Genomic DNA, 16,865 nt, shown 5'->3' with positions numbered 1-16,865 from the left:
ACACACAATGACAGATGCAGAACCACCGGCAGTGGCCATTCTGTGCTGGAGAGGGGTCGTGGATGGGGTAAAAGCAGGTTTTCACTGTCCACTCTCTGTGCTTCTGTTTTGTTTGAATGATATTAAAAAGCATATGCATATTTCACTTAGGTTAAAAAAAAAAGCAAAAAAAAAAAAAAAAGGAAGGAAGCAAACAAGAACAGCTGTTTGTATGGACCCAGGTCCCTCAGCCTTGAACTTGACCCGGAAGATGTTCTGCCTAAGAACCAGCACCCCCACCAGGGGGCCAGGCTAGCAGGGCGCTGTAAACAAAAACCGATTAAAAAACAAACAAAAAAATCACTCCTACCACCCAGTTTTTGCTTTGGAGGGTTTAAAATTCAACACACACATATTTCTCTGTGTGTGGGGGGAATGAAAGGTAAATTTTTAAAAAACTAACTTTAAAACTATTTTTATATGGATACGAGGTTTTATCTTAGAATGATAAATGTTTGGGAACCAGATAGCGGTGGTGGCTGCACAACACTGTAAATATGCTAAATGCCATGGAATTGTTCACTTTAAAAAATGATTAATTTTATGTTATGTGACCTTCACCTCAATTAAAAAACAAAACCACCACCAAAACCCTCCATGGCTCCCTGCTGTCTGCATAGTCGAGTCCAAACTCCCCAGCCCAGCACCCAAGCCCTTTTTCAACTGGTCCCAATCTTCTTTTTCCCCAGGCATCTCTGCTGAGACTCTGTTTGGGACCCCGAGTTACGGCATCCTTACCCCTAGACTTTCTGAGACCATCCCATTTCCTGTTATAATTTTTAAAAAAATAAAGACAAAAATAAAATGTAAGAAAAATTATTTTATGGTATTAAGGTACTTTAATTTTGTGTAGTTTGCCAAATGCATGAATTCAATACATTTTGACATGTTCCTTTACTGGAGGAATCTACGTTACCTTTATGGGAGGTTGACAGGGCTGCTTTAAGACTGTATTAGAAAGGCACTTCAAAATGTAAACGTGACCTTATCCCACTGAACTATCCTTAAGTTAGCAGAAAAATCACGAGCTAGAAACTGGCTGAGAACAACAGGAACTCACGATTTAACTAAGGTGGTTGATGCCCATGAGCATGGTACCCACTGTACCGCACCCCCTAAAAAGTGTGTTAAAGATATCCTTTCTCTACCTTTGCCATGAAGAAAAAAAAAAAAAAGGAAAAAATAAATAAGAAAGAGAAAAGGACAGGACCACAAGCTCACCCAGTATTCTAGTGCAACCATCCCCTTCCAGGTTGCAAACCCTGCAGCGCTGACGGGGTGATCGCTAGTACCCAGCAGGGCCTAGTCGGGTCGAGCTTTGCTACCACGGGTTCCTGCCCGCCTCCGAGGAGGAGAAGGCAGGTGCACACGGCAGGTGCACGCCAGGTAAAGCCTGAGCTTTGGCCACTGGGAGAAGCAGCGCCTGGCCCGCGCCTCACCTCCACCTCCGCACCTCCTCGGGTCCTCAGACTTCCCGTCCACACCCACCTGGGCTCAAGGCCCGGAGCGGGCGAAGGACCCCGGGCGTCTGAGACAAGCATAAGGGAGCAGGTCTGAGCGACCAGAAACATTATTTTAAAGATTATATCTCAACTGGATTAAAAGAAATTAAAATAGGCCGGGGGTGGTGGCTCACGCCTGTAATCCTAGCACTCTGGGAGGCCGAGGTGGGCGGATCGCTTAAGGTCAGCAGTTCCAAACCAGCCTGAGCAAGAGCGAGACCCCCGTCTCTACTAAAAATAGAAAGAAATTAATTGGCCAACTAATATATATAGGAAAACTTAGCCGGGCATGGTGCGCATGCCTGTAGTCCCAGCTACTCGGGAGGCTGAGGCAGGAGGATCACTTGAGCCCAGGAGTTTGAGGTTGCTGTGAGCTAGGCTGACGCCACGGCACTCACTCTAGCCTGGGCAACAAAGTGAGACTCTGTCTCACTAAAAAAAAAACAATAAAAAAGAAATTAAAAGAGTAGCAAAGGACAAACATTGGAACATAGAAGCCCCCTGCTCTTCTTGGTGACCCCGATGGCCCACAACCCCCCACCCTAGACCCCCTGTTACCAGTTCCTTGGACATTGTGCTCTTAAATACATGCAGTGCTGCGTAGATAATCTGTCCCTTAACAAACAAAAACAAGACTCTCATACCATAATATCATCCTGTAACTTTTTTTCTTTAAATTTTGGAAATCTTTCCAATTTACACGAAACTCTGCTTTCATTTTCTAAGGATCCACATAAGGATTCCGCTGGCCAGACCACGGCGTATTTAGCCAGTTCCCTACCAATCACACGCAGGTTGCTTGCTAGGTTTCTGTTAAGGTTCTTCTTTGTCCCCAACTCCAAGTAATGCTGCAGCGAATGTCCTTGTACATATATCTTTGCCCACGTGGCTTGTTGGACAAATTCGTGGGGGCGGGGTAAGTATCCCCCATAGGGCTCAGGCACTACAAACGTTGATAGTCCATTTGCCCTGTTTGCCCCTCCCCGTGAGAGCCTGAGCGCCATTTTCCCGACCCCCACATGGTCTTCGAACCTTGACCTGCATGAGGATCGCTTGGGATCTTGTTTAAATGCTGATCCCGCATCTTCAGGTCTGGCGCTGGATCCTCTGCATTTCTAGCAAGTTGCCAGGGGTGCGGGCGGTGTGGTCTGTGGACTCAGTAGCAAGGCTCTAGAGCAATTGTGCCCAGTGGAAATATAATGCGAGCCTTATGTATAATTTAAAATTTTCCACGAGCCATATTTTTAATACTTTTTAAAAATTGGGTGAAATCAATTTGATTAATATATTTTTTTAGTCCAATATCTTAAGATTCCAATGTACAATAAAAAATTACTTTAAAATGGTGCCCACTTCTCTGTAGCTTACCAGGCATGATATTATTGCTAATCTTTTGCAACTCTTTTCACCCCAAAATATCAGTCAATTGTTAAAGAATGCCTCAGTGAGCACTCAAGGTGCTCAACGTAAAGGCTTTAGGGCTATTTTTAAGATGCCAAAGATGTTACAGATTCTGAAGTTCAATTTTAGAGAAACGTATTTACATTGCTAGTTTCCCAAGAAGGAAAGCTGGTATCATTGTCAGGGGATTTTACTTCTGTTTCATATTTTCGATTTGAACTTCCTCACCCTCACTTACTACTTTCCTAACAGCAAAAAGCAGAGATAATAAATATTGATCTGCTGTAATCCTTCTCAGTCCCAAAAAAAAGCAAAGCTAGACAGAAGAGGAGTTCAGGGTCCCGTCCGGGTACACAAACGTCGTGAAGCACTCAGAGTGAGTCTACTTATTCTCCATTTCTCCTGGGACATGTTAGTTAACTTTTCTTTCTGGGTAAGCATGTTCATCTCGGGGTCAAGGTTATTTCACCTATGTCTGCATTTATCGAGCAGGAATCTACTGAGCCTTTTTAGGTGCAGAGTGTGGGGTGGGGCTGAGCGGTGGAGCGGGTTGGGGGGCTTAGGGGGATTTGGGGGCGCCCCTGGGCACCTGGGAGCCGGAGACAGTGATGGGCCTGAGCTCCTTGGTCCAGCTCCGTCTGTCTCTAGGTGGGGGTGAGGGGAGGTCGAGGGAGAAGGGGCTACTGACGGGGCCTCCAAGTCCTTCTCCACCCCCAACGTTCAACCTTCACCTTTAAAGTTGCCATTTCCCCTGCCGCATGCAATTGGGGAAGCACATCTCCTTCACCGTTTCCATTTCCCCTTTCCCTCTCACCCAGGCAAAGGTCCTGCATTTAATGAAGATGCAGCTGGGTTTAAGCTCCTCCCCTGCAAGGACTCAGCCACTCAGAAAAGTGCGGATGGTGTTTGTAGCTGTGTGGGCTCGTCAATGCAAAACCTGCACGAATCACCCGGTGTCAAAGGCTCCAACGGGCCCAGGACCGCAGGCCATCTCCACTTTCCACACTGCCGGCAGCCTCTCAGGGATATTTTTATCCTTAATTACATGTCCCCGAGGCAGACGCCCTCCTTCCCAGCTTGCTTCTTTTCTTTCTGTGAAACTCTCAGGGAACTCTGGGGGAGACAGAGTGACAGCTGGCAGATAAGCCCAGTGTCCTCAGCCCTGGGAGGCTGCAGAGGAGCTGCCCGGGGACCCGAGCGTGGGGCAGCCCCCCAGGCGCTGTGAGTCCCTGCTCAGCCCAGACCCAGTGCCCGCTGCACCCGCTGCCCTCACCGTGCCCACAGAACAGATTGTGACACGTGGTCCTGAACACCCCCACCTGGGGAAAGCCTGGATCATCGAGCCACAGCATCAATCACAGAATTTCAGCACAGGAAGGCGTTGGGAGTCTTTATTCCACGTCCCTCCTTGGCCTTTCCTACCTTGCTTGCCTACAAATGTATCCCTTCATCATTTAGCAAATACTTCTTGAGCACCTACTATGTGCCAGGTGCTCTTCCGGGTGCTGCAGAGGCTGGTGAGCAAGATCACAAGGCCCTGACACTCAGGGGTCTCGCCTCTCATGGTAGAGACAGGTCATAAGTGAGTGAGTCAATACAATACATAAGGAAGCCAGTTGCTGTGGCTGGCAGAGTACTGGCCTCCCCCTCCCACCGCGTCCTGACTCTGGGAACCTGTGAATGAGCCACGTGGGGGGATTCAGGCTGCGCGGGTGCTGACCTAGAGATGGGAGATGATCCTGAGTTATCCGGGTGGTCCCAGTCTACTCACAAGGGTCCTCACGGGGGAAAGAGGGAGGCAGAGAGTCGGAACCTTAGAAAAGGCATCACGAGAAAACCTTGACCGGCCACTGCTGGCTTTGAAGGTGGAGGAGCCGGCCACGAGGCAAGGAACGCAGGTGGCCCCTAGACACGGGCAAAGGCAGGAGAAGGGACTGCCCCTGGGCCTCCAGAAGGAGCACAGCCCTGCCGGCACCGCGACTTAGCCCAGTGGAAGCCATTTTGGACTTTTGGCCTCCAGAACTGCAAGACAATACATTTGTGATGCTTTAATCCACCCAGTTTGTGGGAATTTGTTACAGCAGCGATAGGAAACCAACACCATCACCGACAGTGATGCCGGCTGTGAAGAAAAATAAAACAGGAGCACAGTGGAGAGTGACTATAGGCCGGGCATGATTTTAGGGCGGTCAGCCATGTGGCGGTCTGGGGGACAGAGTCCCAGGCACAGGGCAGGGCAGGTGCAAGGATCCTTGGGCAGGGAGACGGTCAGTGTCCTAGGAGTAACTATTACAATCTCTCCAAGGTCTTCCTGGGAGGAGAGAGCGTTCTGTTGTTTGGTTTCCCAAGCAGCCATTGGTATCTTCCTTGCAGACTTCTGAGTAGCCTTTAATCTACTTGCTTGAATGTCTGCTTTCTCTCTTTAGAGGCCGGGACCATTCCCTTGTGTTCTGTCCCGGTCTCCGTGTGAGGTGCTGAGACCTCTTCTAGGGTATAGGTTTGTGAGAGACATTTGGAGGTTGGAAAACACATTTCTACGTTTCAAGATTGTAGAACCTTTTCCGTTCAGTCGTGAGAAGCAGAAATATGCTGGAGGGATGGGAGGGACACTCGGACAGTCAGGAATGACTGACAAGAGGGACTCTGGGAACTCAGGAGGAGTCGGAAGGAGGGTCTGTGTGTAGGAGGTTGACTGCTGTATCTTCTGTTCCCAGTGAGTGTTTACTAAGGAATGAATGGATGATGGACCGGGCTGTAGGGAATCTCTAAGCTGTCATTCCGACCCTTAAGGAATACAGTCGGGACACGAGACTATGACAGTAACTGGACTCAGCTTAAAGGTGCGGCCATCTTGGGCCTCGTTCAAGAAGGGTAATGGCTCAAATACCGCACAGCTCCCAGCTGCCTCCACAGCGCGGCCAGCCCCGTGGTTGGGGCAGCAAAGGCCAACAGCCAAGCCGGGCGCCAGCATCGCGCTCAGGGCAGGCTCACCCTGCGGCCCAGAGCACAGGCGGCCGGGCACCTCGGTGGCCAAGAGCCAAGCCCAGGACGTCGAGGGTGCCCCGGCTCCCTGAGCCACAGCGTGGGGTCGGTGCACGCCCCTCGCTGTCACACACAAGTCTCATGGGCCGAGCAAGCAGTGCTATCCCATCTGAGCCTTTGTTTCCTTGAATTAAAAAGGGGAATAATAATGATACTAATAATAACCCCCTCCCAGGATTACATTAAAGCATGTATATGAAGGCCTAGCTTCTGCTGAGGGCTCGAGAAATAAGAGCAGTGGCCAAAAGGGATGGTAAGGTGGGCCCCAGGCAGGAGTTTTGGGACACTCGGACCCCTTCTGTGTCCTCAGGGCTCTCTTACTACAGTCTGGTGGGACCCCACGCACCGCCGCTGCCCTCACCCCTGCCTCTGTCGTCCCCAGTTCTTCAAAGCAGGGGTGACTAGGCCCAGTAAGCAGGCTCAGGGCGGTCCCGGTTCTTGAGAGTGGCCGGATCCAGACGCCCCGACCTGGTGCCTCCCCCACACCCATTGCTCCTGCTCACTGGTCCTCTCAAAGGCCCCCTTGGAGGGTCTTTCTGTGATCTGGAGTCCCCACGTCCCAGCACTTTCTCCCTCCCATGAGCCGCCCCCAGCCCTTGGCCAGACGCCAGCCTGGGCCTCTGCCCGGGCACCTGCCTTCGTGGAGGTTCGCTCCTCTCCCCCTCACTCATCATTTAAAATAATCACTCACCGAGTCACCTGCCAGGCCCTGAGCTCTGTGCTGTACACAAACCATCTCTTTTAATCCTCAAAACCCACACGGGAGAGAAGTGCTGCCGCGATCCCCCTATTTCTGACCAGGAAACAAGCTCGGGAGAATAAACCGCTGACCCGTGGGAACGAGGGCATCACGTGGCCCTGAAGACCCGAGCAGGAGCCTTCTCTGAAAATGCAGCCGCAGGAGCCAGGAAAACATCCTGGGCCGACGCGTGGGCAACCTCACGTGGATGTAAAAGGCCACGGCTTTACCACCCGGGAGTGAAAACCCACGAGGAGAGAAGGAGAAAGATGAACACACGACCTGACCAGTTATCCCGGGAGAGCAGCCGGGTCAGGCCGGCTTGCAGCAAAACAGAAACTCAGCGCCGACATGGAAATCCACAGGCCGGCGTTAGAGCAAACCGAGTCTGGAGGAAGGGCCCTTCCCAGAACGCACAGGAAACCCACCAGGCCATGAAAGCAAGTGCGATCAGTCGATAGACACGGAGGATACTGGGGAGACTCAATTTTTTTTTTTTTTTTTTTGAGACAGAGTCTCGCTTTGTTGCCCAGGCTAGAGTGAGAGCCGTGGCGTCAGCCTAGCTCACAGCAACCTCAAACTCCTGGGCTCAAGCGATCCTCCTGCCTCAGCCTCCCGAGTAGCTGGGTCTACAGGCATGCGCCACCATGCCCAGCCAATCTTTTGTATATATTTTTAGTTGGCCAATTAATTTCTTTCCATTTATAGTAGAGACGGGGTCTCGCTCTTGCTCAGGCTGGTTTTGAACTCCTTAACTCGAGCAATCCGCCTGCCTCGCCTCCCAGAGTGCTAGGATTACAGGTGTGAGGCCAGGGGAGACTCAATTTAAGAACGAGGACTGCAGCAAGGGCAAAGCCATCTTCATTTTAAGTGAAACCTATGGGTTTTTTTTTCTTTCTATCCTTTTAAGGTGGCAGCAGAATTAATCCATTCCCTAAATATTTATGGAGCACCCACTGTGTGCTAGGAACAGTTCTGGGATAGACAATACATGAATCAGGTGATAAATGTATAAAATGGGATACTCACAAGTGCCACAAAGAAAACAAAAGTGGGAAGGGGTTGCAGCGCAGCAGGTGAGGGGTGAGGGGTGGGGGCTATTTTTACGGAGCGATTGAGTAAGGACTCTCAGGGAGACTCTCTTCTGCCTGGTAAAACTCTGAGTGGCCGCTTGCATACACGAAGGTTAGACCCAGAACCCGATCTGGAAGGGCCCTGTTGGGATGAGAAGCTGAACAATTAATTCTGCAACAAGCGAGCAAGCAGGATGTCTCCCCGGGGTGCAGAGATCGCTAACACAGTGATTGATTTCTGCGCTTTTTCTGGTTAGAACGGGAGAAAGAGATATTGAGCCCAAGGACGTGTGACATAAAGATAAGGCACCAGGAATGTCCGTGGCAGAGGGGGAGCAGGTCTCAGAGACAGCCAAGGAGAGGGGAGAGCACGGCTTGGAGGCTTTTGGTGCAGTGAAATTTGATATTCGATTGAAAATTTTTATTTTCTGCTTTGAAATTTTCCTAGGATAGCCGGAACCTTTGTGCGTTAGGATAGTTTTAGCTGCGGGCAGCAGAAAACCCTAACTCAATGACCTGAACAAAAGGGAATTAATTAACTCGGGAAGAGGAGAGGTAGGGCGGGTCCCAGGCCGGCTAATTCCATTCGGCTAATTCAATGGCATCTGTCAGGACCCAGGTTCACTTCATCGAATGCTCTGCCATCTGCATGTCGCCTCACTCTCCAGCTACCTGTCCTCATGGTTACAGGATGACAGCAGCACCCCAGCTGTCACATCCTATGACAGCTTCCAAAGGTAGAAAAGGGACTATTCCATCGTTGTCTCTGTGTCTGAGACAAATAGACCTTTAGTAGAAGCCCACAAAACACCTTCCTCATTGTCTCATTGGCTGCAGTTGCATCCTATTCCCCGGTCTAAACCCACCAGCTACACGGTACAAGCTAAGAGGAAATGGGCCCACGATCTGGGGCAAGGTGGACCAGAAGGCTCTGGGACATGGAGAAGCAGGAACAAGATGGCTGGCGGGGGGGGGGTTGGGGAGAAAACAGACAGTCATTGGAGGTAGGGATGACCAATAGCATGGATGCTCTTTCCAGAATTCTCTGAGACGCTTGGGAAAGGGTTCCATGTCCTGCAGCCACACAGGAGGGAGGGCTGGCTTGGTCTCAAGGGCATGTGTCTCCCAGGGGCTAGAAAGTGAGGGGAGCCTTGGCTGTCTCAGGGGATTCCAAGAAAGAAACCAGAAGGACTGGAATAAAAACTTAATCAAAGACCAAGCAGAAGAAAAGTCTCTCGAGTCACAGAAAGATCTGGGTTCACGAAGTAAACAAGCCGAACACATTCCAGGCAATATCAAGAAAGGAAAATGACAAGGCTGGAAAAAAGATTCCCACCAGCTTCACAGTAGAAAGAGAAAAAGGAAAAACTGGTTCCCTCTATTGGCACTAGTACAAGTTTGGCCTTGGGTTTTGCTCTTGGGACCATTTGGAGGCCTAAATTTCTGAAGGCGGTGGAACAACACCTGTTTAGGATTTTGAGGGCATACTCGGTCCCAGGAATTTTATATGCATCAAATCCCCTTTTGAATATGTAGGCATCTGCAAGATGTTTTAAGATATTCAGAGGCTTGGAAAATAGATCTGTCTGTGTTCTGCAGTAGGCCAAAAAAAAAAAATAAAAAAATAAATTCAAAGTGCAGTTTTCTGGAGTGTGGCTGTCATGGCATAAAGGGCCCCCTCAGCCACAATGGTCCTCACGGCCCACTGTCCTCGGCGGTGTGGCCGTGGAGTCCCTGCAGGGTGGCCCTGGGCGTGCGGGGCCTCTGTCACCTGAGCCGCCTGCCCTCACGGGGCAGCTCCAGGAAGTGCGTGCTGGAGCCACATCCTTCACCCGGCGGCTCCGGGCGGCTCCGGGCGGCTCCGGCGGAATCTGTGCTTCACTGGGCGACCACGCAGAACAATAACAGCTGCCACTCGCTTCCTGAACTTAACAACAGTGGCTCGACCGTTTACCCTCTCGGACACTTGTGACGGAGCAGCTCGTAGAACGTTGTTTTGTTTTCCCCTCTGCAAAAGCCGCGTTCCCCGGAGCACCCTGACAGCCACCACTGTCAGGGACCCACCGGGGACTCGAGTCTCTTGTCTTCAGAACTCACCAGAACGGCTCGAGCTTCGGGATTTTTCTTCCAAACTGGGAAAACGATAACCAAAGGGTCTACGAGGCAGATATTTTCTAATTCCCTGTTTATCTAAACCTGCATTAAAACCCGGGGGGTGCTGCCTTCCTGACTCGAACAATCGACGCCCTGGATACAATCTCCACCTCGGGGAGAGACAGGAAGTTCAGAGAGAACGTGGATGTGACGGGGATGAGGTGGCTTTCATCGTTCCTCTTGGTAGGGAGGGGGTGGAACGGCGGCCCTGGGTTTGGGGTGCCCGTTCACAGGAAGCGGCCCCCTGAGGTCACCCTGGAATTGGCGCTTCAGGAATGGGACCGTCTGCCCAGCCCCGAACTCTCCCTTCAGGAATGGGACCGTCTGCCCAGCCCCGAACTCTCCCTCCCTCTCCCGGGAGGGGGCGGGGAGTCACTCAGAGGCAGCAGCAGCCCAACAGCTCATTCCTGAGTCAGCGGTTCAAGCTGGGGCCGCTTCCCTTAGGGGAGAGTCACTTCCCTTTCCAGGTAGGGAAGGGACTCTGGGCTTTACAAGAAACCCCGCTGTCTCCTGTGAGAAACTCAGGCCTCAGAGCACGCCCCACCCCCAGGATAGGCGGCACAGGTTCCAGTCCGGAAGGTTCTCTGGGTTCGAGCATCAGGGCAGCAGCTGTTGAACGACCACTTAACCCTCCCACAGGCTACTCGGGCACCTGCAGGCACAGAGACCCAAGGCCCAGAGGGCAGACCTGAGGGGCATTGGGCTCCACAAAATTTGCCCCACTTTCCCCCACCCCAGGCGCTGCCTAGAATCTTCTAAAGCACCTCCGGCTCCCTTCTCTGTCACCCTCCTTCCCTGCTACCCCTGCACCGGGAGGTGTGTGTGATTTCCACTTCCCAGCAGAGTTTCTTGGCCTCCTCACCCAAGGCCGTGTGGCTGGCCCAGCGGGACACGAACCCAGCTCCCAGCTGGGAACAGAGGCGTCCTCACTGATCTACCGCAAGGGCCAAATGCCATTTCTGATCAAGTATTATCTGCAACTGTGTGAAGGACGAGAGGCCAAGCTCTTTGAGAGGCCATACTGCTTGCCCCATCCCTCCAGGTGGGGTGCTAGGCCCGTCCTCCCCAGGGGGTTCCTACGCCCAGCCGGGTTTGGAAACAGCTTCTGGGCTAGAAGACAGAGGCTGGGGAGGTCTGGAGGCCCGGCAGCGAGACAGAGGGCCCAGGGAGAAAGCTCAAGCAATTAAAATAAGAAACAATAAAGCCTTTTGCTGCTTCACTTGGTGGAGTTTCAGGCCAATTCTTATTTTGGGGAGCCTCATACTCTGGCGGCACCGAACAGACTCAGGTGTCAGGCGTGAGTTATTTAGAAACTGTGGCTGAGCTCAGAAAAGAGCGTGAGGTTTTGCCTCAACGTGAAAAGAGGAACTCGAGTTAAAATAAGCAGCGATCAATAACTGCTGACGGCTCCTCCGAAGGCCTTTGCTTTAATTGGGAGCTTTCGTTGGCTTCTCAGCGGACATCCACGCTCACTTTGTTGGGGAGGTGTATTTTTATAGGAAGCTGTATCCTTAAAGGTGGAAACTTCCTCAGGCCACCTAGGCACACAGCTTCCTGCACCTTGGTTACCTGCACCTTGGTTACCTGGTTTGGCTACCAAGGAGGTCACAGGCCAGGTTACCTGCACCTGCACCTTGGTTACCTGGTTTGGTTACCAAGGAGGTCACAGGCCAGGTGCCCGGGTTGGGAGCAGATATGTCCAGCAGGGCCGCACCTGCCCTTCAGACATGGCCTGCCCTGCCCTGGCTGAGTGTGGGCCTGAGGGGGCCACGCTCTGCCCCCAAGACCCTGCCACCGTCTCCAAGGGTATCTGCACCAAGACGGCCCATTCACACGCAGACTGGGGCTGGTGGCCCCTGGGTGGCACCCGCAGAGAGAGCCGCTGGGGGCTGAGCCCATCGGATTCCCTCTTGGGCCTGAGAACTGAGAAGTGAGCCTGTGGGGAGGGCCGAGCCGACCCAGGGAAGGGCTGAGTCAGGGCAGAAACCGGGGTGCAGGGTGCGGAGCTCTCCTGGCCCCGAGCCCCGAGGGTCCTGGCACGGCCTTCTCCCCCCTGCTGGGCATGTCTGCGCAAAGGGCACCTCGCCCTTCCAGAGTTGGCCGGCCGCAGTAGATCTGCTCCTCGCACCCCCCAGAATCCGAAGAGGCCGTGGATTTAGGAGCAGCTGCAGGCCGTGCGGCGACCCCCAGCGTCTCGGGAGGGAGGCCGCAGCAGCGAGAGTGTGACGTCGGGAGGGGACAGACGCGAGGCGCGGTCGGTACCTTCACAGGCCGTGGGTGCAAACCCTACACGAGAAGCCGCAGAGTCATGTCTTTTCCAGTCATACTTAAAGTTTCCTTCGCTTTGAAGGAATAGAAGAAACCACAAGTGGAAAATAGATCAAAAGCTTTGACCAACTTTTAACTTAAGAGGGTTTAGACTCCTCTCAGCAAACCGCCCGTCAAAGATGCCAACGTAGCCAGGAGCACGCACACGGTCCCAGGCCTGGGGAAACGTGGAGGCCGTGGAAGCCCACTGCCCGCCGCTACCTGGCCTCCCTCGCCGCCACGTCCCGCAGGTGAGGGGCCCACAAGGGACACACGAACAGCTGCCTCGTGCTCCAGAGCACGGTCGTGCCCTAGGTGTGCCACACCTGCTCTTGGTGACTTCTCCAAGAGCCAGGCCCAGACTCGTGGGCATCCCAGGTGACTAAAACCTGCTGGTGGCTGCACTTTAGGTGCTAGTGTGGAAAGAGCCAGAACAGCACTCGGCCTGACCTCTACCAGGTGGAGCCCAAATGGCACCCCCGGTGGATGCCCCGCAGCAAACACGCCCTGAGCGGCAGGGCTGGATTGGGCACACTCCTCAGGGACACACTCCTCAGGGGCTCACTCCAACCAGTGGCTCGTTGAAGCCATTCCTTTGAGCCCCTCACGAGGCCTTCCCAAGACGCATTCTGCTCTCCCTCCTGACACACTTCTGGTGATTTTTGCCCCACGGCCCCACCTGTTGTCCTGCCCTTGAGTCCAGCTCAGCGCCTACTGTTGCCTCCCGGTTCTGCACAAAGTGGCTGGTTCCTTTCAAGGTCCGGAGGCCCCGCTCCAGCCCCGTCCTCCCCGCCTTCCACTTTCTCTCCAACCAAACTCCACAGACCCCGCCATGGCTCCTCTGTGACATGGTGCCCAATCCCTTGTCGGTCCCTGCTGCTCTGCTCACACGGGGCACTCCTCCCGCCGCCTGCCACTTGCCGTGGCCGCCGAGGACGGAGCGTGACAAGCACACTCCATCCCCCACTCAGAGGACATGGAAACCTCACTAACTTTGATCTTCCCGCCTCCCGTTCTCTTAACGCAGCCAGATGAAAATAGCTTCCCTGCCTTCCACATCGCAGTGCTGCCACATGCTGTGGTCAAACAAAGCCTTGCTCTTTGTTGCACGAACTGTGCTGAGGGTGGTCTTCCCAGGCTTGGATTGGTGCCGCTGATTTTTCTTTTTAAGATTTAACTGCAAGCTTTGCACATGTAGATTTACGCGGTGGAATCAGTCGCCGGGGGCATCAGCCTTGGACAGAAGGGAGCGCCACACGCCAAAAGGCGCTGTTTCGTGAGAACCTTCTAACCCCTCAGGAAACGTGGTCTGTCCCCCGCGAGCTCACCTCCCTCTCTCCTTCCCGGCCCGCTTCCCCCCCCTCACTCCAGGGCACTGGAGACAGCAAGCCACCAAGCCACGGCCACGCGCTGCTCCTTCATCTCTGCGCAGTCTTCCCCCCACGGTTCCCTCCTTGCACCCGCTGCTGACTCAAGCAACCTGTGGCGTGTCTGTTTCATGCTGTCACAGAGCAGGGCACTCTGGAGGGTCACAGTCTACCCACCAGGCCACCCCCCTGGACTTTCGGGAGAAAGCCGGGCTCAGCCAGGCCTTTCCGGCTAGGCTGCTTGGGACACGCGCTCTCGTGGTCCCCTTTCCACCCTTTCGCTGCCAGTCTAGGCTGAAATCACATCCATATTTCAAGGTTCATAAAGGACTTACCTGAACCGTGAATTTGTCATCTTCATTGGGCAGGATTCTGTAGGTGTAAACACAATTCCGATACCTGAAATAGATCAAAGGCTTCATTACGACCCATGCAGGAACCGGGACAGGAAAGTCTACTTTCCTCGTAACAAGACTTCCTGACACAGCTCAAGGAGTCTGGGCACAGAGCCTCTGAAGCCTGGAGCAGGCCGTTACTGGGGTGGAGACGGGCCTGCCATGCGGCAGTCCTGGACCGCGGCGCCAGGCGCTCACCCACCCCCTCGGCACCCAAGGAGCCCCAGGACAAGGCAGGAGGGGTCACTTGGGGCGACACTTCGCCCGTGGGGGCTGATTGAAGGGAGTCCGCCGTCTGGAAGGGAGGGGGTGCCCGCAGAGGAACCAGACTCCAGTGGGGCTGAGCAAGGTGGGCTCAGGCACAGTCAAGGCTCCCCCCCCCCATGTGGCTTCCTCCCCCTGGGCACTTTGCCCCGTGCGGTTATTCTCCTACAGGTTGGCCACCAGCTCTTCAGAGACCTGCATTTGCCTCCTTTGCTAGTGAGTGAGCCGTGCAGTTGTTTCTAACAAGGAAGTGCTAGGAACCCCAAATTCTCTTCTCATTCTAGAAGCTCTACCTTCCTTTGGCTCAGGAATCCCCAGTGTGAGAAGCACGGGGTACTTTTCCCCTTCTTGAAACCTCTTAGAGGAAGGGGGAGTTGTCAAGTCTGAACCCCTTGGAAGAGGGGCTCACGGGTGCCTGGTCCCAGCCCAGCAGGCTGTCGGCGGTCTGGGGAAGGTTCTTTGGATCTTATGCTCTTTACTTGAAGTTGCCGGTCTGTTCTCTTGCCCACCCTCCTCTTGCCCCACTCCCTCCACTTGGGGTTCTCATAAGCCTGGGAAGCCCCAGACGGGAGCCAGGCTCTGCCATGAGCCGACACTTCATCCATGGTGGAAGTTTTTCTGAGCCCTTCTTGGCGCCAGGCTCCCCTCAAGCGTTCACATAGGCTATTGTTGAACCAGATTTTTAAAATTATATACTAATAGAAAAAAATTAAAACCACACAGAAAGATCTAAAAGGAAAAATAAACCTCTCTTTCCCTCTCCCGTGAGCCCCATTTCTTAGATTTCCTACTCATGTTTTTAAGTCGTTCCAGAAATTTTAAGCACACCCAAAAGCTTATATATACATGTCTTTTAAAGTACAAATAATACCATATTAAATACTTTGTTTCTAAAATTTGGTTTTGTCACCACCCCCCCAAAAATCTTAGAGGTGTTCCCAAGGCAAGCGTAAGATGGTTTATTAGCGTGTTTGTCATGTTCCACCATGTGTTGTAACGTGTTGACATCTGGCAGTGACCATAGATAAATCACCAGGAGGAGATGGCCAGGCTAGAAGACCCCAGCAATTTTCTGTTTTGATAGAGACTACAAACTGCCGACAGTGAGTGTGGCATTTTGTTCTCCTGCTAACCGGATATGAAAGTGTCTATTTCCCCACACCCTGCCAACGGGCTGTTATCAGATTGTTTAATCTTGCAAATCTAAGAGGTGAAAATGATAGCTTGCTTTAATTTGCCCTTCTTTATGAGAAAGGTTCTTCAACATGTTCTCATGTCTAGTTATTTGTATTTCTTTTTCTGTGAATTCCTTTTCTCGTCTTTGGCTCACTTTTTTTGGTATCATGTTTTGCTTATTTATGTATGAGACTCTGATATATGATACAATGTATTTTGGAGTTATGTTTAACTGGTTGTTTTTTTTTGTTTGTTTGTTTTACTGTGTAGAAGTTTTACAATTTTATGTGGCCAATTTTACCACATTTTATTGTATGGCTTTTGAATCAGTGGGTGCTTAAAGAAAATTTTGCATAATGTTTTGGGTAATTTCACTTCCACTTCATTTCACTTAGGAAAGGTGCTTGTCAGTCCCTATTGCTTTAGCTCCATCTTTCCACTCCCTGTCCTGTCTCCTAGGTTGATACCACACTCAAGTCTTGTCTTGCGTCAGGGATAGCAAGGATGACTCCCTGGTCCAGTGACATCTCACCTCCCAGAGAGGCCCCTGGCCCTCAAAGACCCCCCTCAACCCCATCCCTATCACTCCCAGGCTCACGGCCCCCCACCTCCTCCAAGGCTTGCCAGAGCAGTGAAAGATAAGAGCGTGGTAGGGTTGAGGGTAGCTCTCTCTGCTCTTATCTTTCAATGCTCTGTTCTTGCGACACTTCCTCCTGTAGGCATGCAAATGGGGCAAGGCTGAGAACAGCCTCTTATTTGGCTGAGGACAGCTAATTTATGGAAGCGTTCCAGCCAGCCCAAAACATCAGCGTGTAGACAGAAAGAACACAAGTCACGAAGAGAGAGACAGGCAGCCGCACAGGACAGGAAAGCCCCTTTGGTTTAATCAGGTGTGGCAGACAAGGCTTCAGGGCTTTTTTGAAGATGTTCTAGAAGCATTGAAACAAAGAAACAGCTCCACATTACTGAAGCAGATCAGAATTCAAAAGCTATTAATAGTATACAAGGAAGAGATGGTACTTCCCCATTAGACAGTAACATCTCAGCTGATGTTAATGACCCTGCATGGCCAATGCATAGGGCTGGACTCTATCCCTGGGGCTGGTTCAGTTTAAATCTTCAAGGAAAAAACCCACAGCCCCACTACCACCACTAGCCTGCCACGTACAACCCACTGGGGGAGCAGTAGTTCCAGCCTGTGTTCCACGGGGTGCTGGGGGCTCTGCAGGGAGGTGGAGGAGAGGGCTCACCATCAGCAGCTGTACTTCGCTCTGATCCTATATGCATACACACATATACACATGCATGCACACTTGTGCACACATACCACACGTATACATACCTGGGTGTACACATAACGTGCACATAACACACACAACACACATAACACATGCATATATATACAC

At 52.3% G+C, this 16,865-nt stretch overlaps 1 protein-coding gene across 1 annotated transcript in view; it reads right to left on the bottom strand.

Annotated features, from left to right (window-relative positions):
* INPP5D (inositol polyphosphate-5-phosphatase D) overlaps positions 1 to 16,865 on the bottom strand; it is a 104,528-nt gene that overhangs the window by 75,232 nt on the left and 12,431 nt on the right. The window contains exon 2 of the mRNA XM_012791603.3: positions 13,960 to 14,023. Coding sequence (XP_012647057.2) covers positions 13,960 to 14,023 — 64 coding nt within the window. The remainder of the gene's footprint in view (positions 1 to 13,959; positions 14,024 to 16,865) is intronic.

The sequence above is a fragment of the Microcebus murinus genome, chromosome 8 (genome assembly GCF_040939455.1).
Source record: "Microcebus murinus isolate Inina chromosome 8, M.murinus_Inina_mat1.0, whole genome shotgun sequence".
Classification (NCBI taxonomy): domain Eukaryota; kingdom Metazoa; phylum Chordata; class Mammalia; order Primates; family Cheirogaleidae; genus Microcebus; species Microcebus murinus.
The sequence above is the reverse complement of the archived record's forward strand: the minus strand, read 5'-3'. Positions and strand labels throughout refer to the sequence as shown.